The 24,082-nt window shown below is 39.5% G+C and overlaps 3 protein-coding genes across 7 annotated transcripts in view; 1 reads left to right on the plus strand and 2 right to left on the minus strand.

Annotated features, from left to right (window-relative positions):
- LOC132783610 (uncharacterized) overlaps positions 1–24,082 on the minus strand; it is a 177,997-nt gene that overhangs the window by 23,136 nt on the left and 130,779 nt on the right. For all 4 annotated transcript variants that reach the window (XM_060788880.1, XM_060788881.1, XM_060788882.1 and 1 more), the window contains 5 exons: positions 22,337–22,564; positions 20,463–20,602; positions 9,599–9,704; positions 3,101–3,799; positions 2,259–2,375 (listed from right to left, as the gene is read on the minus strand). In XM_060788880.1, coding sequence (XP_060644863.1) covers positions 2,259–2,375; positions 3,101–3,799; positions 9,599–9,704; positions 20,463–20,602; positions 22,337–22,564 — 1,290 coding nt within the window. The remainder of the gene's footprint in view (positions 1–2,258; positions 2,376–3,100; positions 3,800–9,598; positions 9,705–20,462; positions 20,603–22,336; positions 22,565–24,082) is intronic.
- Positions 14,426–15,869, minus strand: LOC132793776 (heat shock protein 23). The gene has a single exon (XM_060803858.1). The coding sequence runs from the start codon at positions 15,555–15,557 to the stop codon at positions 14,889–14,891; it is 669 nt and encodes a 222-aa protein (XP_060659841.1). The 5' UTR covers positions 15,558–15,869; the 3' UTR covers positions 14,426–14,888.
- Positions 17,618–24,082, plus strand: part of LOC132783611 (uncharacterized) — a 36,451-nt gene continuing 29,986 nt past the window's right edge. For both annotated transcript variants that reach the window (XM_060788885.1, XM_060788884.1), the window contains exon 1: positions 17,618–17,771. The gene's annotated coding sequence lies outside the window, so the exon portion shown is untranslated. The remainder of the gene's footprint in view (positions 17,772–24,082) is intronic.

The raw sequence follows: 24,082 nt of genomic DNA on the forward strand, positions 1-24,082 counted from the left end.
ATACATTTTATTTAATTGATAAAACATGTGGGCACAAAATTATGGTTTCTGTTGTCACATTATTGCATGTTAATATGATTGTTAATTTATGGAATTTAAATTTAAATAGCTCAAAAATATATTTAATTATCTCTCTACGTTAACTTATTTGATAGTTCTCCTCTCTTAACGAACATTATCGATTGCAGTAGTCTTCTGTTAATTAAAAGTCCGCACAAAAGTATTTTCGATTTGTTCGTACCTTCAATAGTTTTGGTAGAGTCAATAAGAAGACTGCCAACTATTTGGCAAGTTGAGAAAAGTTGAAATGCTGGCATTTAATCGACCCAATTATGTTGGCAACTTCTTTTTTCCGCCTTGCTAATAAAAATTTTTTAAACTTCCAAAAAAAAAAAAGAAAATAAAACATAAAAGTGTTTGGTGAAGTTTCAGGCTCACATGGCGCATACTTAATATTGAAATGCCATAACTCAAGGGAACTCGAAGGCAAACAAAATTAATTTGAGCGCATTAAAAACTTTCACGCTCTCTCCATCGACTTTCTGCCATTTGGGTTCTTAGTCACTCATCCTCATTTTGTCTAAAGTCAACTATCTGCTATGCAGACTGCGCAATAAAAACTTGCTTAATTTCCGCGCGTGCCCCGATCTTAAAAGATGAATATTAAAACACGAGCTAGCGACAGCTAATAGATTATGCTGTACAGTTTGCTTCATTCGCCAACTTACTGCTACTCCTTAAAGCGAGGTCCTTGACATTGAGTCACCGTTGCTGATGAGGATGCGAATGCGGATCAAGCTGCTTTTACTTTCATGCTACTACTTCTCCCACTACTACTACTCCCACGCCGAACAGCTGCAATCAACACTCACATAAATTTGCATATCAAAATTGAAGCCGGATGCATGCGACTGCCTGCCTGCTTGGTGTAATACAACCAACTCCTTCCCAGCAACCGTGGCTGTTACTTTTATGCCGCACTTCGCGAAAACAAAGTGTGTTCAAGGAATAAAACATGAGCCCAGACCCAAATCCTCGCCTCCCTTCCACGACAGCAGCTTCGACTCTGGCTGGCGAGCCACTTAAAAACTTAAGTAAGTCGAGTGTGAGAGCGAAAGCCGCCAACAACAACAAAACCCGAACTCGTTCTACTTCAGATCGTCAAGGTCCAAGGTACATTGACAGTGCTGCAAAGGACAAACGGGCTACGCACTTTTCACCAAACAGCAACACGGCCATAAGTAGCTTCCGTCATTGTCCGATGGCCATAAGGAGGTAGCTGTAACAATGGAAGAGAATGAAGAAGGGGAGGGGTAATGGTTATTGTTTTGCGGTGCAGCCAGGTGTCTGGAGTACCATTGAGCCTGGCTCATTTGTCTCGTTCATAAGTGAACTGTTTGATTGGTGCTCATTAGCAACAACTCTGAGGCAAGTTTGAGCATCTACTTTGTGGTTTACTGTTGGGTAAACAATAGTCAAGTTAAAGTGATAATATACAAATTCAATCTACAACCTCAAATAATAGACGTAATACGGAATATTTAAATTTATAAAGTATTCCAGCTGTAATGTAAGATAAAATTGTTCAGATAGTTCAGATCTAGGCTGCAGTTTTTAGCATTACGTTGATTGCTGTTAGGTAGTATTATTTTCACCTACAACACCATCGTTGAATCATTCAATACTTCAAGTAAAATTTAGCAAGATGCTTGCCAACAAATTGGCCTTTCAAGCCACAAAATACATGGCTTCTGCCGAAGGTATTTATTACCAGCAAACATGAGTATCAATTCTGTGGCTGGTTTAGTCGTAGTTCGAATTGCGGTAGACAAATGTAAATTGCGGCCCAATGACAAACCCCAACTACATGCTAAATAAAAGTAAAACCAGTGAAAAATGCGACTCGTATTACACACACCCCAACACACCCCACACCACCTCACACACACATCGTTGTACTATACTATAAATGTGTGTAGTACCGCAGAGCGCAGTCCAATTTAGGCCCTTAAATGTGTATGAGCGTGTAATAAATCTGGAAAGAGCCGCAAACCAGTCTGGCAAATATTGAATATGGCTGTAGGTTATAAATTATGGCACCCGAAACTCGCTCGACTGCCGCTCTTTTCACATAATTTATGTGCGTTGGGAAGTACATACTGTACATGCGCGAGCATGTCTGTGCATGCACAGACAAGTATAGACTTAATGCTGACTTGAACTATATACTCTAGTGTAGTGCAGTGTTGTGGTCTCACCTGTTGACTGTTCAGGGATTGTGCATTCTGCATGACTTTGTCCAGAATGCGGAGTATTATCTCCGCAGCCATCTCACGCTCCAATTGTGTGCCTTTCAATTGCAAATAGGTGTCGAGCTGCAAAATAGTCAAAGAAATACGAGTGTGAGCTTGAGTGTTGAACAAGTGGACCAAAAAGGTGGAAGCACAGCGCACAACATAAGAGTCACTCTTCCATTGCCCATTGCCCAAAGCCCATTCGTTAGGCGGGAAATTTGTGTGCGCATTAAAATGAAAAATTGTTGCCAAGCGGCCGAAAGAGGAGGAAAACTTTTCTTCTTTCACTCTACCATAAGTTGGCTCTGAAAATTGTGTGAAAAATTGCCAGTCGCCTCGCCAGCTTCTGCCAGCTTTTGCATTCATTTGCGTGTAAAAATAGTTTCTGCCAAAAAACCCCTGCATAAGTGCTTGTGGATGAGGCATCTTAACGTCCAGGCTCAGGCCGAGCCTCAGGTAAGAGTACAAGATGTTTGTAACGCTTTGAGCTCTTTGCACTTGTCTCATTCCCATCCCAGCAAAGTCTTAAAAGTGCTCAAGTTGGAGTTTCATCTTTGCAGTGCATCCCAAGACGCGATACTTGTTCAAAATTGAATTTGGCGAATGCGAACCTACTACGAATACTACTTGAGGCAACAACTTTTCCTCCCTCGTGATATTATACAGTTTTCTCAAGACAAAGTAGCTCAGGCGCTCAATCGGAAATCACGAGAATTGCTAGGAAGAGCGCAAACTTTAGTTGAACTATTCGCTCCGCTAGATTTACCCTTTCGGCCCTTTTCAGATTTCTTCAGTTCTGCGCTCACCTCATGCAGCATGTCGATGAGGAAACTCGCCTCGCCCGGCAGAAAGTTATGCCTTCGCTGCAGGGTGTAGTCAAAGCAAGCCTTTAATATATTTGACGAATTGGTCTGCTGAAATCCAGCGCTCAGAGCTCGGAACCGATTGTAGATGAGCAACAACTCATCCCTCACACAGCTAGAGAAGTCAGGCAACAGCCAGCTGGAGTTGCCGGCATCCCGCTGTTCGCAGATGCGTCGCGAGTGTCCCTCGTAGCCGCGAGGACAGTCAGTGATAATGGGAGCACCGGGTGCACTGGTGGGCCAGTGGACCCCATAGCTGGACTCTGCCAGGCACACGTGGACTGCATTGCGCTCAATGACATTGATGTAGACACTCCTTGTCACGGGTCGCACACTATTGGACACCAGACACGCGTACTCTGCGGACTTTTGTATGTTGTTGATCTTCAATATGCTGCCATCCGGATAGAGATCCTCCCACATGGCTGTCGCGGCATCCGACTGAAAGAGCACGCCATTCCGCGTCCAGCTGTAGCCCAGCTGAGCATAGCGCTTGATGTCATCATTGCCAGGCGAGAGGCAACGCACTCGCAGCGAGTCACCACGCTGCAGCGTTACACTCGCAGGATCCACCCGCAGTCGAGGTGGCGACTTGATGTGGATATGCAATGAGCGACACTGCTCCACTCCCCAATCGGTGACCTGCAAAGATCAGAAAACAGATGTTGAAAAAGCAGTTGCGTCTTATTCGATATATCACTCAATTTTCATTTAACATAGTTGAATAACATTAGAATGTTAATAGTAAACAAAAGTGTCTCATTATTAAAAACAAATCATGAATCAAGTAAGAAAGCTACAGTCGAGTATGCTCGACTGTGACATACCGTTTATCCATTTAATATAAGAACAAAACAGTGCGGTATTATTCTTAAAGTATACCAAATTGATATACTTCAAAAGTGCTCAAATCGGTGCAGTACTGCATTCGAAATATGTATACCATAGAGTGTGCTAAATATACCAGATTGTCTTACCCTATGGGTAGCGGGTATAAAAATAGATCAATCGCCTTTAGCTCCGGACAAAGCTTTAATAACATATTAACCCAGGCTTACCAACATCAAGATTTTACTCATTACGTCTTTGAATAAGCCTATATAAGATCTAAATCATGACAAAGGACTCAATCATATTGGAATAAAGAATGCATGCCCAGTTAAGGGGAAATGTGAGGATACAGGAAAAAAGGAAAGTTGAAATTAATCATAGAAAACAACAATTGATACAAAAATGGCAACTATCAGAAATATTTTTTGCAATATCTAAACATTTTTACAAAAAAAACAAGTAAGAATGCGACAGTCGAGGGTGCTCGACTGTGAGATACCCGCTACCCATTTTGAATAAAAGCAAAATATTGCGGTATTATTCTCAAAATAAATACTAAGAAGTACTAACAATATACCAAATGATATATTTGGTATATATATATGTGGAAATGGGTCTGGCAATGCCAATCTATCCACCTATCGATGATAGGAAGAAAGTAGTATCGATTGAGAAGGAAGTCGATAGAATATACTTAAAATATATCTTTTTGTGACGACGACGAAAAAAGCAAGACGTGCTAACGACGACCGCAACGAATATATTAAAATAATTTAATTAATCAATAAACTAAATACAATAATAATTAAGGATTAAACTTATGGAATAATAAATAAACATTAACATAAAACCAATCCCACATATATATAGTACCGCATTCATAATACCGCGGCGAAATATATCAGATTGTCAGCCAAAGCAACTAAAGCCCCTAGTAAGTAGGCGTTTTTGCCCATACAGAAGTACTATATTTCTTTAATAATGCTTTAAATGCTGTCAAAAAAAAATTATTGCTCTAACTCTTATAGTCTCTGAGCTCTAGGTGTTCATACGGACAGACGGACAGATGAACATGGACATGGTCTAGATCGTCTCGGCTGTTGATGCTGATTAAGAATATATGTATATACTTTACATACATTTCCTGCTGGCACAAAGTTATAATACCCTTCTCCTCTATGGGTAGCGGGTATAATAAGTGATTTTGGTAATATAAAAAAAAAGATTAATTAAAACAATGTATGGAACATAATATAATTTATTTTATTTGTATAAGCTACATTATTGAAAATGATGCCCTTTTTATGTCATTTACAGTGCAGCCCACTGTGCGACGTGCATTACTGCTGGCTCTCGATGGACCTGATAAATAACAGCAATGACAACAGCAACAGGAGCATCAGGAACAGTTGAAGCAGGCGCAAGTCAACTGTCCTTTAACAATACGTGTGTGCCTTATGTCAACGATTGTTGGTTGTTTGCTCGAAGCACATGCTTGAATTTAATACACTGGCACTGGCTCTCGCCAGCTGTCTGGACTGTTGTTAGCCAGGCTAAAAAGCGAACACATTGTCTGCTGATTGGATATGACTTTGGCTGATTGCGCGCAGTCTGTGCTAAATGGACTGGTAAGCCTTTTAGAGGGCGTTTTCAAATAAGGATAACATGATTTTGTTGCGGTGTCTGGCTGGTGTGTTTGCCTCCATAGCTACTTAAAGCTCAACTGTGTCATGTGGCACAAACATGTTGCATAAATGTGTGTTTGCGTGTGTGCGTGGGAGGAAGGGTACAGAAAAAACAAAACTTTTGCGTCTGCTCGTGCTGCTCTCAGGGAATAGAATGTCGGTGGGTTTAGATGAAAGGGAAGATGGCAATGGAGTCATAGCCCTGCAGAGTTCGACATTAGTATAATGCTGATGATGATGATGATGATGTTGTTGCAGTTGCTCACAATTGGTTGGGAGGACTGGGGCCTTACATCCGTTTCAAATTTAAAAAAGCAGACAAACTAACGAGCAGCGACGTCAGGATCACACCTCGGGGCTCCTCATTGCCGGTATGTGGCATGTGGCATGTGGCATGTGGCATGCATTTGCCGTCGATGCTGTTGATGGTATTGGTGTATCTGTTGCAAGTGTCTATGTCTGGATGTGTGTCTGTGTCTGGCACTTTGTTGCAACTGAGCCGGAAACATTTGATAGACAGAGCTGAGCATTTGGGGAAGCAGCAATTCAAAAGATTGTTACTCTTAAGTTGCTGCTTTACGGCATTCGAGCATTTGCCCATTTGAAGTTGCTGTTTTAAATTTGTGGCACGAATCAAAAAATGGCGCAATGGCCCCGCACTTTACGACCCTGCAACGTCAACAAATCTTTGCCAGTCACAAAATCCAATTGGCAATTAACTCATTTAGCCACAAACCTCATCAGCTGTGACAGCGACAGCGACAACGACAGCGAGCATACAATTTTTTATGGCCCAAATGTGATTTTATTGCCCAAGTCTGAAGACTGAAGCTCAAAGTTGCGTCTCATTAACAGTCGAAGTCGTTAAACAGCACATTGTACGAGTATGGCTAATGTCATTTAGTCCTAACTCCAACCATCACCACCTTGTCCCCTTTCTCTAAGTCTCTGTGTCTCTCTGCAGTCAATAAAAATCGCTATAGTAGATGGTGGCATGCCACAACACTTGTGCCACAAAATTTCCAATGTTAATGATGCTGATGCGCCAAAATGGTTCCCTTTTATAGTCGGCAGATAAAAGCGTCTTTACGAACTGAAAAGTGCATGTCACCAAGGATAATGCCAACGATATACTTCTCTGTACCAATCCCACTACTTACATATGTATATATGAGCTCAATTACAATTAAAATATTGTAGTTACCGAAATTCATAGCAAATAAAATTAAAACACTCAACATTACGGCTCCTCATAAAAAAGTGTTGCTTGTATAACAATGACTTCGCATTACAATGATTGGCGCCGTGGCAGTTAAGTGAGGTATTGAAGAATGTAGTGTTGTAGATCGATCCCGTATGAATTTAATGCCGTACTCAATTGACGGCTTATAGGGACTTTAAACCGTGTAAAGTGTCGTGTTACAAGCACATAAATCGGACATAAATCAATGGACGTGACAGACACACAATCGATGAGATTAATTGGACGAACTGCAGTTAAGCCTAAGGGCGGCAAGCCCCTGAAGGTAATGAACTAATTGCAAGTTGATATCAATAAATAAATAATGACTGCGCTTACAGCCCGAGGGTATTTTCTTATGTACCGACTCAAGTTATCGTTCTTTCCCTCGTATATGAATATGATGATGGAGTCCCTGGTGCATAATGGACGACACGAAGTGCCACACACACACATATACCACACACATGCACGCACATTATTGACATGCTGCATAGCACTCGCACCTTGGGGCGCATCTTATTGAAAAGGATTTATGCTTTACAGCTTCAAGACGGCAAATATTAACCTTTGGGGATTGTGCATTAAGCTTGTCCGCTGAGAAAGCAAAAAAGAGGAGAAAAAATCAGAGGAGAGAGATGGCGAGCACAGTCCGCTGATTAACGTGCAATTCTTGTAGCAGCTGCCAACAGTTGCCAAGAGGCCGCTTCCACTCCTCTTCCTCTACCCACTCCTCTTCACTTGGGCCGCAACAGCAATAGCAAAAGCAAAAGCAACAGCGTCGAATTCAGTATTTTTGCCTTTGATCTGATGGCGTCATTACGTGGTCCATACAGCAATAAGTGGAATAGCGAGAAGCTGGCACTAGGCGAACCAAAGGCACAAAGCGACAGCCCTCAAAACAGTGCTGGGGGACTCATACAGCGGGAGAAAAGCAAACGAAATCCCCCTTGGAACGCTCGGACAGCGCATTAAATACAATTGGTTCTGGGCTTTAAGAAAATCTTCGCTCGTTAGCTCTGTGGTCTCTCCTCTGCAAGCAACAGCTGCTGCTCTTGATGCTCTTTGCGGTCTTAAAGTAAGAAAATTTATGGCAGCGACTTGAGATTGCAGCTCAAGGAATACTGCTGCTACTGTTGCTGCACTTGCACTACAACACCAAAGCAGGGCACTAGAGCAGGGGCACCTTGCAGCAGTTCGCAGGACATGCAACAACTTTTTGTGCAATTTATTAAGGATTGTATATTCTCACCAAATAAATTTATTCAGTTTTTTTGCACACTGTCCAGTGAAAACTTTTTCAATATTTTAAAGTTTATGCGCAATGAATTTAAGTTAATTATAAATGGAACGTTTGCTTGAATCCAAATTATTCTAAATATAAGTAATCACACTTTTACAACAATGTGTAAATAATATTGGAGTCGAAAAGTTTACTAATGTAAAAAAAAGTTAAGCATTATCATGAAAAGAATTCAATAGTCATTAATATTTGGTGTTTTTGAGGTACCATAGGCTTGTCTTTTATGTAGTTATAAAGCGCGATGACATCTTAAAGACCTTTGAACAAACCCCTGAAAAGATATCTGCATGTTTCGTTTTTTCAGTTGCCAGCAAGTGAATATTCACAAATTCAATTAAATTGTCTTTTTATTGCTTCATGCAACAATTTCTTTTTTAATCTTACTCGTTATTGCTGTTAATTCAGTTTGGATTTGCTGGTAATTTGTGGATTCCGTTGAAACTTTTATCTAATCAGTTTAATTCCAAGCTTTAAGCTGGCATATCAACAGAGCCAGTCAGCCAGACCCACTTTTTGTTGGCATTAAATCACAAACAGGCAGTTAAAAATAAAATAAAAAAGATTCTCCTAAAATGCCACAAAATTACTTTTAACTTTTCGCTGTTTCCGTTTCTGTTTCCTACACGCCAACGCTCTTAATTAGCCAAATTAAAATAAACCAACAGAAGTGAGAAACAGAAAAAAATTAAAAAGAAAAACACAACGAGAGTTTCAATCACTTAAATGTGGGTTATTTTGATTGCAAGGTTCTAAGTCTGCAAATAAAATTTTAATCTATGGGATTTAAACATTTTGTTTAACTGCTGAGGATTTTCAGCAGTCTCTCTGTTCCGTTACTTAGTCGCACTTACTAAGTCTTTAAACTGTTCCAGGCCATTAAACCTAAAAAGCCGACGGGCCGGTAACCATTTTTGTTTATGGCTTGCCAAATAACAAATTACGCAAATGGCTTGTAAAAAATATTGACATGTACGAGAAATGCCACAACAAGACCAAGATGTGGAGCCACATTTAGGAACTGCTGTTCTATAGCTCTCTCCTATCACTAAATATGAACAACATGTTTATGGCTTTGAGGTGGGATTTTTTTATGCCATTGACATTTAGTGAAAGGCCTTATGTAGACCTGCTTGTGAAGCCCACAAAGACTCATGAAGGGGAAGTAAGTTATAAATCAGTAAATCAGTTGGTAATTCGATTAGTAGGGTTAGCTTCAGACTGTCTGGCCTATAAATCAAATTATTTGGGAAATTGATCATTTACTTTACGGCCTAAATGTCTAATATTAATTTTCCCCAAAAATAACTGAATATTTTTAATAGAGTCGATCCTTAGCAAGTGAATGCAGAGATTTAAATTGAAAAAAGTATAATAAAACTTACCTTGCAGCTATAGACTCCTTCATCAATTCGACTGGCTTTAGTAACGCCCAGAATGGCCGTGTATACATCTTTTGTTTCCGGTGGTAATACCGTAGTCCAGATCTCCCTGCAACGATCGAAATTCCGGGTATAGTTTGTGTTAGTCGATCTGCTGATAGACGGGTTACGTAAGTACTAGCTTGGCTAATTAGCACAGACCACTTTCGCTTTTGCACTTGTGTCAGATTCACATTTTCACACCCAACAAACACACAGACCAAATGAATTGGAGCAGATGCAACTCCCCCGCTAATTGACCCACTAATAGCGGCTCACTTATCATTTGGGGGCTAAAAGAGTAGATGGTGTATGCGAGTGTGTGTGAAAAATCATGGCTAATGTGAAAACAATCGCGGATGCTGTGGTTCGTAGTCAATTAGCAGGCAACATGATTCATTCGCGAATGTTTTTCAAAATGTTTTCGATGCCGCATCAGTGGCATTGTTGCTAAATTCAAATTTGGATTTGGTTGCATGCATAAATGGGTCGCAATATTGGCTGGCAAGCTTGCAGCATTCCCCGAGGCAGAAAGTCAATGAATGTTTTGCTTTGATTTATCTAAAAAGTATACGAGTACGTTGATTGGATAGACGGCGCGTTAATTAGATTGGAGACGAACAAAAACTCGAGTACCTGTGAGAATAAATTAATCGGAAAAACTAATGGTAAATTTTATTTATTGAGTGTGCAATCAAACACCTTGGAACTATGGTAAAAGAGTTTATAAAGGAGACTTTTAGAAGTCGCTTATTGATTTCCCATCCCTAATTTCCCACTTTTAATCTGCGTATATGAAATCCGAGACTCTTTGTAGTTCACCGCGCTTGGCAACAGTATAAGAAAAGTTGCGTTCATAAGCATTTGATAAAGTTGCAATCAAGGTAAATAATTAAAATATGCTGAGCTGTGTCTGGCAGATAGAAGGTGCTTAGTTGCCAGTTGCCAGTTGCCTGTCTGCCACTTGCCCCACACTGCCACTTAACCGAGATGCAGTAAGAGCGTGGTAAGTTGTGGAGGGCAAGAGAGACTGGGGAGGAGCCTTCAAGTAAATCCCATTGCAAAACCAAAACCAAACTCTTGCAGTTGGCAACAACTTAAGTGCTGTTTGAGGTTTTTGGTAGCAAACAAACAGGCTTTGCAGCCAGCCCAGGCTGTCACCATTCCCCTCCCCGCCTTTTACAGATTGCCCCTGTTCAACTGGATGGAGCCGCATGCTTAGTGAGTGCATTCCACTAATAACTTTTACGCATGGATAACGTTGGCAGCAAGGATAACAGCTTCATAACATTGAAAAAGTGGCCAAAAACCGCACAAAGCGAAAGTGCGGTTTATAGCATATGGAGTAAGAGTGGGAGTGGGAGTGAAGGTGGAAGTGAAGTGGAGGTAGAGAGGACTTTAAACCACAGCACAGGTGCAATGGCCCAAGCTGCGTTCGCAGCAATGTGAGGTCCAGGAAGCTGCTGTGTATGAGGCGTGGCATTGCCGAGCATACAAAGCACTTAACCTACAATTTGCTAATGGCTAACGGCACAAGATTTTGCCAGTGCCTGCGCCTGCCTGTTTCCATGTTCGTCGCTGGCAACGCACCTTCAAAATCAATTAAACGGCAACGGAAGTAATAACATTCTGTGCAGGAAGTGCGTAACGCTTAAATGCAGCACCAGCAACGCTAGCAACGGCAACCACAAAAACAGCAAAGCTCTGTCCTCGTTTACTGCAAATGAGCAACACCAACAACAACAACAAATGTAGCGATGACGCACAGGAAGCAGCCTTAGTGCTGGTTACTTCTCGACTAATACAATTACATACTACTAAACACACACACAAGCACCTACATTCGTGAACGCTACCAACAGAAGATAAAACGACTAACAACAGCAACAGTTAACAGCTAACGGAACCCACAAACAACAGAGATGCACACGTGAGAATTTGAAATTTATGGCGGGTGTCAGAAGGATTGTACTGGCAACAATGTGACCGCACTTCTAACCTTTAAATATACCAAAAATAGTACGCCAAATAAAATGTACGAAAATGTTAGTTGTCCTGTTATTGCTCATTTAAAACTTGAAAATATAAAGTAAATGTATAGTACACAAACAAATTAGTTTCTCTCAAACTATTCTTTCACGCTAAATTTCATTATTTTATCGAAATTTTAAAATCTATTATTTAAGACTGATATTTGGCATTCTTGTAAACAAGAATTTGCTGCTGAAAGGTGGAATTTGTAATTATAAAATATTACAGTTTGAGAAAAATAGGAAACCTTTTTTAAAAAAAATAAATAAATAATGAAATCAAATCTATTGAATGGGTATTGTTTTTGCCATTAGTATTGCCGTTAGCTTTGCTATTCCGGTGAAGGTTCAATATTCAAACCATTTGTCATTATATTATTTAAAAACTGTCCAAATTTTTTTTGTAATATTTGTCATCAAAGAAGTGAAATAGTCTATATAGTGAACACGTGATCATCTCTATTAGTGATGCCATTTGTGGCACATCGGCTACAAAAGAATTTTTGTTGTAGTTCGGCATTTGTAAACTAGTAGTAACTGTGGGGGCTGTGGCAGCTGACTATAAATGCATTGCTCTGAATGTGTTTTATAAAAGTGTATGCATGTGTGTGTGTATTTGGCATTCCAATAACACTTGCTGTGGTCTTCTGAGTTGGATGAGCGCTTTGCAAAGCAATTCAAATCGAGAATTGTGATGCGATTGCCGTGATTTTTGACAGACTAACAAAGATGCAGTTCATGAAATGGAATTTGTCATAAAGTTGACTGACTGGAATCTCGATTCCATAATCGCAAATCAATCGAAAGTAGTGGTACTCAGATGGCTGAACTTAAACTGTAACTTTTGCAGATTGGAGAAATTTTTGTAAGTAAATAAAGTTCGCCACCTCAGACACTCAGAAGTAATAAATAATAGTAGTCCAGTGTATACAAAAGTTACAATAAAATAAGCCACACACCTTGCCAGTGTAACTGAAAAATTATGTTTATTTTTAAGTTCACTATGCATAAATAGTTTCAAGGCATATGTTTTTGTGGGAGACCTATAAAGACAACAATAGCTGTAAGCGATCTGGGTCGTTGTCAACTGGATGAGCGCCAAGTTGTTTTAAAAGAGTGGTGGTAAAAGAGAGATAGAGAGAGAGGGATAGAAAGACATAGGAAAAGAGGGTGGAAACGCAATAGGGATTAGATTTTTATATGATCAGGCGCACCGCTAAGGCCTTCGGGCTTCCAAATACAAATCCATCGCAATGGTTTTATGAGTTCATAAAATTGGCATGTATGGTAGGTGTTTACTCTCCTTGTATTCTTTGCCCACTTTCCTGGCCCTCCTTCCCGGTTCGGTGATAGCGTGGGAAATTGAAATTGTGAAGTTACTTTTCTGCTGAATGTTTTATGCGTTGCCCGTGGAATGCTCGTAAATATGAATAAAAATGTGTTACGGACCGATGGCCTAGACCAATGCATTAAAGCTGCAGGCTCCTATAATCGTAACTTGATTATAAATACGATATACGATACACCACAGAGCCGAAATTCAAGAGCACAGCATTCGAATACACACAAACAGAGTCTGTGTGTGTTTGTGTGGGTGACATGTATAGGCTTGTCCAGGACCCATATAAAAACTTTATTAAACGCAACTACGCATAAAAATAAAACGATGACAAAGTACGCGACGCGCTTCCAGTCTCTCCTTCTGTTGTCCGATGTCCCGTTGTCGTTGCCCTTTGCGTGACTGCGACGCCGACGCTAGCATTTTTTTTTTTTTGCTCTCTTCTGTTTTTGTTGTTGATGTTGTTGTTGTTGTTGGGCTGGGGCGCACAATTCACTTGAAGTTGTAACAAATTTCATTACAATCGTAACAAGAAAACGTGTCTCAACAACTAAATTGCTAAAGCCAAAGCAAAGACAAAAATTGCACATAACTAGACTGGCCAGAACTTGGTAGCTGGTACATGGCCAAAGGCTTGATTGGCTTTTTTACAGAGCAACAACAATTTCACTTTAACTGTCTACTGTTAAAGTGCACAAGCCTAACAGCGGTATGTAAAGCTTTAACTAAACAGTGCCAGCTCGCATGTTAAAGTGTCGCTTGTCTCCGCTATAGCAAACAAACTACACAATCCATATATTGAAAATAGCAAACGCCCCCACATTTCGGAGTTCCCATTCCTCTTCATTCCCCAAGAACTCCTTAACTGCTTGCTATATTATTTGCCCCTTGGCATATTGCTGTCATACGATGGATTTTGTTATTGTTATCATGGCGGTATTTGCCTTTTTGTTTGGGTCAAACCGGCAGCAGCATTTGCTTACTATTTTTGTTTCTTTTCTGCTGACAAGCAGCTGCCTTTTTCGACTTTCCCAATTTTTATTGATGTGCGTTTTGGGCGTCTACCCAAATTGTGAGAGAGCTATATCTATCCAGACCTTCGCCCTACGGCAGAGGACTTGAGGTGTTAGTGAATTTTATTCAAATTTGACGCTAATCAAATGACACGTGACAGGGTTGTCGCACGTCTCAAGGGACTTCAGAATTATTACAGATGAATCGAGGTATGGAAACGATATTTACACTTACATACAGCTTCTTAAAGAGCTCAATTTGAAAAAAGTATCACAAATTATGGCATTTTCTTGATTTATATGACACAAATGTGTTAGATTGACAATGGTAATCACATCAACAGAGCGGAGTTTATTTCTAGATAAAGTTAAAATAGTCTGCGCATTCAGCAGTAAACATTTAAGATCTCTATAAACAAATTAATTGTGTAGAGACTGTCCGTTTTTAGAGTGTTTACGATAAAGTCCTTTATTGGCATTAAGCAGAATCAAAGTAGCAAAGACATAAATCCTTAAGAAATACAAAGTTATAGTTATAGATTCTAGGGGCCATATTTGTTAACGTTTTCAACAATTTGACTATGTGTTTTGTAACAAGAACGAAGTAACTAACTAACTTTTGCTCGGATAGTTTATAATAAGGATTGTGAGTCTAGTTACTGGCACCAGCAGGTGCAGAGGTGCATTGGCTATGTCAAGTCTTCGTGACATTGCATCAGCTACATCTATTACATCCAAATGCTCGTCATACTTGTGTTTTGCTTCATTCAAGTCCAACGACCGCCTCTGACGGTCTTCACGCGTCCCAGGAGACGCTTCTTCCACTTGCAGAGTGGGCGCCAGGTACGCGCGACCGCCAGACGTCGCCAGCTTCATTTGTCCGTCGCTGTGCCAGCAGGATTAGCCTCGCCACCATCAGCTGAATCGTCAATTGCCTGCTGCTCAATGGCCTTGGATGCACTGGGATCCGCAATGCTGCCAAAGTAGTTGCCAGTGGGCTCAATGTCCACCACACGCTCCACGTCGTCCAGTTTGGGTGGTGCTGGCACCGTTACCATAAGTATGCCGTCCGCCGAGAATGTGGCACGCGCCTGTGTGGCATCGTAGTGCCGGGGCAGCTTGTAGCATCGCGTAAACTCGCGTGTAATGCACAGCTGCCCCTTATCGGCTCGATCGTCCGCCTGCTTGCCCTCCACGCAGATGGTGTCGCTGTTCTTGGCCTTCACCGTGAGCTCTGCCAACTGGAAGTGATGCACGTCCAAGACCACCTTGAATGTACCCCGACCCAGCGAGTCAGGCTCTGTACCCGTCTCAATGACCACACGGCCCACCAGGCACGAGCCGTGACACCAGGCGCTGTCGTCCACCCTCAGATGGAAATCCCGAGCGCACACGTCCATGTCGTGGGAGAGATGGTAGCGACGCTGGCGGCATTTCGGCTCGCCCGTTGACCAATGCCTCCTCGGCGGCCAGTGAAAAGGAGCTCCGCCGTGTTCGTGCTCGTGCTCGTGCTCCCAATCCCAGTCCCAGTGTATGGGCATGGTATGGGGTTCCTTTCGATTCGTGTCCTGTTGTGAACGGTGTAGGGTCTTGTGTGCTGTGTGTTGTGTATGGTATGTAGTGTAAAGTTGTGTTGATTCGTTGCACACGGAGCAAACGCGTTGCTTTTTGGCTAAGTGCGCCAAAAAAACCGTTGTCCTCGGCCTCCTTCTACGCTGCTCGACTCTTACTAACTAACTAAACGACTAACTAACTAGCTAAGTAGCTAAGCAGCTTGGAGGACATGATCCGATCGAAACCGAAAGTTTATGAATTTATTCAAACCGTTTCAATTGGATGCGACTGTACCTATCGCTGGGCTAGGTAACAACTGCGCTTTGTGCCATTTCTAGAAACCATCCAATGCCCCGCATAAATATTGCAGGTTCTCAAATGCTCCACCACTACCCCGATTACTACCAAATACGCTCAAATATACTCGAGAGGGGGGTAGAACCGAGCTACCCCAAAGTCAAATTGTTTGATCAATATTTGTTGTTCTGAGTCAAACGCAACCCTTGCAGCTATTTTTATACCCCCAAATGGCGCCAATGGGTTGGAAACTATCTTTAGTTTCACAACCCAAGACAAGCCAATGACAGTTATGCGATAATGCCCTCAGTAACATTATGAAGCAGCGTTGAACGAGTTTATGCAACTAATTGTGGCATTGTCGCCTCACATTGTACTCGTAGTCAGCGACAACATGCCTCCGATGAGTGTCTCTCTCATGCTGTCTACGCATCGCATTGGGGCAAATGTAACTAATGAAAATCGTGACCCCCACTCGGCACGTCTCTCATATGAGTCTGAGACATACTATATATAAGCACATATTATATAAGCACATTCAAATACAGGGTACAGTAGGTATTAGTTCACCACAGTATAATACAATAAAAATTCTTATGATATTACAATTTTTAGATATTTTGTCTGTATATCCCAAAAAAAAAGTATGTTTTGATAGTAGTGGAAAACAATGCTTTAATTAATGAACTTTAAAGAATTCACTAAATAATAAACATATGCGATAAAGAAATCTCATATTTAGTAGATATTAACTTATTACTTAAATATAACTTCGGTAATGTTGACTGCAGCACCCTGTTTATCAATTACATATGAACGAATATCTAAAGGAGTCGAGTACAACAAACGCTTCTATGGCTCTAGACAACACTGACGTTGTCAAGACATTTGCTCTTCTGTTGTTGTATCGTTTTTTCTTCTGCTGTTCTGGTTATTATTGTTGTTGCTGTGCAGTTCGGACCCGAGTCGAGCCAATTTGTAAAATAACGAAATATATATATTTTACTTATATATCTTGTTGGAGGTCAGACAGTTTTCTAACTTTGCTGCTGAAATTGAATTTCTGCTGTTAGCTTTACAGTTTGACAAATTTTTAGCAAACAAGCTAAGAGTAACTGCAGCTTTTGACATGGCTAAAATGACAGGACATTGTGCACCCTAAATACAAAGTGAAGATTGTTGTTAGACCTGTTCACTTTTGAAAAAGTGAAAAATGTCTGCAAACTTCGTCGAAGCTAAGAAAACATGTAAAAGAACTCATTATCGTTTTTTTTTTTATTAATTATAGTAAATGGTTTGAGCTATTTTATATATTTACGTTTAAAAAGTCGCTTACAGCAAGCACTTAATAGTCTTCATTCTTAATTAATTTTTTTTTACAAATCGGAATTATCAAAAGAATAACTAACAGACGACAGTTTAAGCTTGCGACTTTAAAGAATTTGTTTAGTTTATAGACCGACAAATAATATTTAATTTGAATTGAAGAGATTCAGAAAACAGTTCAAACAATTTATCTATAAAAATCAATGTAATACATTTTGTAGCATTACTTGCCATACAAACCTGATAATTTTAACACCTGCAAACAACAGACGAGTCTGTTTTGTTGCATTTCTGTTCACGTGCTTCGGAAATTTACAATACTGTGTCATCGATATATGTATCTATGAAAATATAACATGGCAAATAGCTTTGTGAAACCTAACGAGTTGAAAAGGTTTCCAAAGACGTTATCAGTCGGCTTCCGCTCGCCAAACAGATCAAATTAAATTTCTCTGGTCAAAAGTAAAAAAAATTCTTTTAAAGTGAAATGTGAATTACCGGTATACCAAATATTTATGATGGAACTCTTTAATTAAAGTGAACTTAAAAAGATCTACTACAATCGATACACTACTAACGTGAGTTGTAACGTGAAATGTAACGGCATTAAACTATTAGTGTACAACCGTTGCTCGCCCAAGTTCTTATCTATATAAAAACATACTCCTTGCCCAGATTACTTAGGGTTAATACACGAAAGCCCTTAATTGAATTTCATGCATATAGGATTACCCCGGAGGTCGGTAATTCGAGTGCCATAAATATATACATTACACCAGAATCGAATAATATTTGTTAAATGCCCTTGGCTACACTGAACTTAATTGGAACATAAACAGCTTTCTAACACTTAATGAGAGCGACAGCCCCAGTTGTCTCACATTGGGGAGTGGGTGGAATTAATGGTCGTGCTTTACATACTCGTATATGGGCAGTCAGCAGGGTGACACAGTAAGGGGTGGGAGGTAAGATGGAAATGTATGGGAGAATGCGAGAAGGTTTGGATGCTAATCAAAGTGTTGGCCCTCGCTTACCATAGTTGGCCTTCGCGATGGTTACGAGAGAGGCGTCGCGACGTGATTGGAGAGTAATTGCATTAATTACACAGCTGAAGCTGTGGCACTGAACAGAAGTTAACTGGGTCAAAATTGTGCAAGTTAAAGGACTACTAGATCAGCTTAAAGCTAGCACTGTGAGGCTATTAAGCAGGTATGCAAAATATGTGATGATAAATCATCCATTGAATCTAGCCCTCTCCTTCCTTTCAGGCGGGTGAAATCAAGCATTACAAATTTACTTATTTCCGGTTATTTTAGTACGCAAAAGTCAAGTCAGCTGAGGCCAACTAACGAATGTAGAGGAGCTTGGCTAAGACTGTCGGACAGGACCCAATGTTTAGTCGTTTGTGTAATGCGAAGTTAGTAAATGTCCAAATGAATGACTTCACTTCACTCTAGTTAAAATATTTACTCATATTTTGCTGCATCCGTTGGGGGGAAACATGTGTTTGTGGCTTTCCTACAGCCACAATTATTTACACATCGTCGCATTCCTGTGCTGACGAGAAATGGGATGATGAGAAACCCAAACACGTGTAATAACGGATGTTGAGGCAGTCATACTCATCACTTTGTTATATTGGGGATAGAGTCATTCTTTAAGGTTGGTTTGGGATTCTTTAAGTTAAAACGTCGGAAGAAATTAATCTTAATAGCAAGGTAATGAATAAGACACAATGCATTTTTTCATTACTAGACAGTTAAGATCGCTGCAATGAATGTGCTATATGGTATAGTATACGAAATTATGAATAACGAAGAAAAAATTAGAGTGCCTCTTGTTAATATAAATTTAATTTAATATGAGTTTCTGCGAAAAGCGAAAATGGAGGAAAGAGTTCTAGGAACTCGCGCCACATCTCACACCATGCTTGAATTCATTTGTTATGCCGCCTGATGAGGCATTTGCACCCTTGCTTATGCTTATGCGCCCGGGTTCTTATTGTGCAACAAATTTAAGCATCATGCTTTGAGGGGCAAATTGTCAAGGCTACATGGCCCGTTAGTTGTGGCTAAAGCTAAACCCCTAGAAACCCCAGTCGGCAGACCCAACAGCAGTCGGAGCAGTCGTCCAAGTAACAACCCCTCGTTAGTTACGGCCATATGCTTTTTATGTAATATGCCACAAAGCAGATGAACAGTAAGAGAGCAAGAAAACGAGAGAGAGAAAGAGAGAGCGAGAAAAGGATGAGAAAGAAGACGCACATGTTCAAAGGTTGAATGAATACACGTCGTATGTGAGAGTAGTGAATGCCACACAGATGTGTTCCCGCTTCTGGCCCATTCTAGGGTTTATGATCAATCATTCGCCTTGGCTGACTGCGGTTAGGCTGGACCAAGTCTTGGCTCTGTTTTCTCCAATAGAGGATGGGGATGATGCGTCGGCGTCTGACAAATCTTTATCTTTGCCTTGACTTATTTATCCTTTTTGGCCGTTTCATTTTTATTTTGCCAAGGCTTTTTATGTCATGTTTATTGATGTGTAAAAGTCATAAAGTCAAATTGAACACTTGTGCTGCAAAATCCCCCTCGATTCGCATCGCTCTCACTCGAAAATACACATTCAAGTCGTCCTCTCGTGAAGCTGTCACATTGGCGTTACAATTTCCTTTTGGGTTTTGCCTTTTTCCATGTTTCTTACTTTAAAAAGTTAACTAAAGGTCTGTGAAAATACCCTGTAAAATCAAAGATTCATTATGTTTCAAAGCGCAGCTGACTTTAAGATATCTACTGTGGTTATTGTGGTTATGTATCATTCTAATAATGATTGACTTCCTCAATATATGAAGTATAATATATTATTTACTTAATGGTGTCCTATTTGGATAAAGAAGAGTTATAATCCTTTTGTCCTGTTTATGTAATATAAGTAGTAGGCAATACTTTGTAGCTTTATTATATTCTATACTATCACTTGTTTTATAAGGAATATGAATAACTCTGGTTATCTGAATATTCAGTAAACGTACGGAAACCAAGCAACTTCTTTGAATGTCTTGTGTTTGCAGATAACATCGGGAGATGATTTTTAAATCAGTCATATTTTCAACAATATATTGTAAAACTACAAATACTTAACTTTCACACGGTATATTCTAAGCGATCAACTCTTAAGTGTACAATTTAAAGTTGGCAAGTACTTGTTTTTATAGTTTTCCATTTGAATGGTCCACAGTGATAGGCAGCTGTTTAACGCCATGTTGCACTTACCTCGTTGCCTTGGTGGCGTTCACGGGTGCCCCGTCTTTGAACCATTGGAACTGCATTCGCGATGAGCCTTGGGCTGTGCAGGATATGATAAATTCGCTGTCCTCGCGCACAGCTGCTTGTGGTTGATTGACGCTCAGGTCCTGCAATGAAAGCAAACCACACGCAGTTTCAGTTCACAATATATTCACTAATTAGACGTACAAGAGGGACACGGTTGAGGGAAGAGGTAAGGCATCCAATTGGGGCTTTTTGAGGGTTTCGCTCCCTTGACCCCTGTCAAAAGGGGTGGGGGCGTGGGCTCTGAGGTTTCCGGCTTGACAGTTATGTTAATGCAACTTAATTGCTGGTGGCGTTTGAGGCCCGATGGCCTCCTGATGAGGCCAATTGTTCATCTGCTTGCACAATTAATAAATAATTATTTTCGATAGATGTTGCCAGTCACCAGTCGCAAGTGCCAATTGGCAAGTGGCAAGTGCCACACGATTTATATATTTATATGTATATATTCACTACGTTTATTTACCCCCATTGTTGTTGTGTACATATGTTTATATTGTCTGCCGAGTGACACAAGTGCCGCAACAGTAAATAATTTAATGTTTTATTTATAACGGAAATAAAAGCAGAGTCATCTATATTATGCAATGTTCGAGTAGTGTATGCATATAATAATTTATTATTTAAAAAAAACATCCGATAGCACCTACTATACATTCGTGTATCTATGATGAAGTGGTTCACTTGATTGATTGGTGAAAAGTCCTAGCACATATTTCTTTACATTCATGCATATTCCTCTTTAAAAGTGTCAAATTTCAATGTGTCATTGAAATTGTTGAAAAGTTCAATTAATTGACAGATGTGAATTGAAAAGATGATTGAATGGTTTACATTTTTGCTTAATATGTTTTTTTATTGGCTATGCCATTCAACAGATATGAAGTACTAAAAAATTCTTGTTTAAATTAAATTTCTTTTGCTTCTTATTTAGATGGTTAGGTTCCAAACATAACATGTTATAGCTACACTCCTGTCCAAAATTAAACGAAACCCCTTAAAGTTTTCGTAGTAGAATGGCAAAACGAAAAAGAGTGAAATAAAGTATAAAGAATAATAGCGCAAAAAGTAATGAACATAATGTGCTATTTTTATACCCGCTACCCATAGGGTAGAAGAGTATAATAACTTTGTTCCGGCAGGAAATAAATGTACGTACAGTATATATTCTTGATCAGCGTTAACAGCCGAGGTGATCTAGTCATGTCCGTCTGTCCGTATGAAACATTAGATCTCAGATAAATTTTGTTTTAAATTTTTGCCACGCCTACTTTCGTCCCCGCAAATAGAAAATCACATAACAAGCGTAATCTTAAAGCTAGAATCGGGAATTTTATATAATATATATATACAATAGTCTTTGCGATTCCTGAAAATTTGATTGCGGTTAGATAAAAATTGTCGAATTTATTAAAGAAATTCTTTTGTATAGGGAAAACGCCTACTTTCTAGGGGTCTTAGTTGTTTTGGCTGACAATCTAGTATTGTACACTTTAGTATATACCGAATATAAAATTTGCTATTTTTAGTATTTTTGTGGAATATTATTTTAGTATATGTTCGGAAAAATATTTCAATATACTGTTTTTATTCAAAATGGGTAGCGTGTATCTTACAGTCAACTGTCGCTTTCTTACTTGTTGACTCTGTTTGCATCTATTGTTTTCAAGTAACTGCCATAAAATCACATACGCTGTGTATCAAAACAACCTATTCTATATTTTGATTTAAATTTACAGCTTTCGAGATTGTATTTGATTATTTAAAAAAAGAAAATTTTGAACCATATTTTAATTTTATTCATTCGCAACACTCACCATCATGTTCAGCGGTGGATTCTCATCAAAATGATGAAAGTTGGCGACAAGTGTAAAGTTTCCAATGCGTCCACGTTCCACCATGCGAGTAATGACCTCTCGAATGCGTTGTGAATCACCTTTGACGCCAAAGAAATGAAAGGTTATGTCCAATCGATCGGTGGTATTTGAAATCAATTCAAGATCGCTTATTTTCGTAATATTAAAGTTGCGCAAAACTCTTGTCAACTGCAAAACATTAAAAAAAAAAAGGCAGCTTGTAAATTCACGTATTGATTTATTTTCCAAATTTGATTGTTCACTCATGACAGTGTTTATTATTTTTTCGAAAGCAACAAAAAATAAAAAAATGTTCTTCCCAGCATGAGTGGCAAGATTAAGCACAGTACAACTCCCATAACAATACGCTGCAGTTGTGAAAGGTAAAAAGATGTCATCCCATAATATATTAAAGCGGGTGAACACCACAGTGGACACTATCGTTCACTTGGGTGCACTTAAAGTGCTGTTCGTTGGATTTCCCCTTGCACTTTTGTTATCTGTAAAAAACTTAAAGTTGCAAGTTTTTTTCTTTGCCCGCTGAAATTGGTTATGAAATGCAATTTGGCTTTTGCCTAACGAAACTTTTCTATATTTTCTTATTGTTATTATTTTTCCCTTGTGTGCAGCTCTGTGGCTCATAATCTGGGAACAGGAATTGGGTAGCGAATAGTGTAGACTATGCAGTGTGTCTAGCTTATCCTTATTTAAATGATTATGCATTATGTTAAAGTCCTTTGCTCGTACAGTTGACTTGGTCCCAATGCGAGGGTCGTTGCTCTGGCTATGCAGTTGACTGAGGCCAAAAACTTCTCTGAAAACTTTTGCACTGTTAGTTCGCCACAAGCTATAACAGCAAATGCGACCATTTGCTTAAATATTAATATTATTGAGCTATTTCTTTTTTCATAGACCAGCTTTTTGAAGTCAATGACATTTTAGGCTGCGCAAAAACGACCACAATCTTAAAAAACAAAAATGGCAAAAAAGTAAAAAATACTCGAAATATTTTTATAAGCATGTGCTTCGAGTCACCAACATTCTAAGGCTAACAATTTGGTACACTTTAAGTCGATGGACGTCATTAGAAGTACCGTTAGCTTGACAACTTTTGGCTAATACGGCAACGCTTCATTTGCCACTAGAGTAGCACAAAGCGGACTAGAAAACGAAAAGATACCAAAAATAAAAGCTAACTAAAATGCAATTTGAGGCATGTTCCCGGAAAAAAATGTGAAATAATTTAAGGAGAAAAACGGAATAGAGGAAACTGAAAACGGCTTCAAAATGAAGAAAAATGTTGATTCAAAGGGCAAATCCAAAAGAAGTGGCAAAAGATACAGTGGATATTCAAGTCCGCTAGACTAAGCTGTGCACAACGAACCAGCTCAAACCAAAGTAACCAAAGTAACAAAGACGAAAGGTTGATTAGAACGCAGCACAGTTATAAAATGTAATCTTCAATGCAATGATTCAAGATTTAAAGAAATGTTCCTATTTGTATAGAACTTTGCTGATTTTCAGAATTTAAAATACATTTTCTGTTTATTCAAGATCGAAATATAAGTTTGATATTAATTAAAAATCTAAAAATTTCTTTATCAAAGCGAACCAATTACTGATTTTAATTATCGAAACATTTATATAATGTAGCAGCTGTCAAAAAAAAAAAAAAACAAGCAATAAATATTAATCACTGAGAGAGCT

The sequence above is a fragment of the Drosophila nasuta genome, chromosome 2L (genome assembly GCF_023558535.2).
Source record: "Drosophila nasuta strain 15112-1781.00 chromosome 2L, ASM2355853v1, whole genome shotgun sequence".
NCBI classification, from domain to species: domain Eukaryota; kingdom Metazoa; phylum Arthropoda; class Insecta; order Diptera; family Drosophilidae; genus Drosophila; species Drosophila nasuta.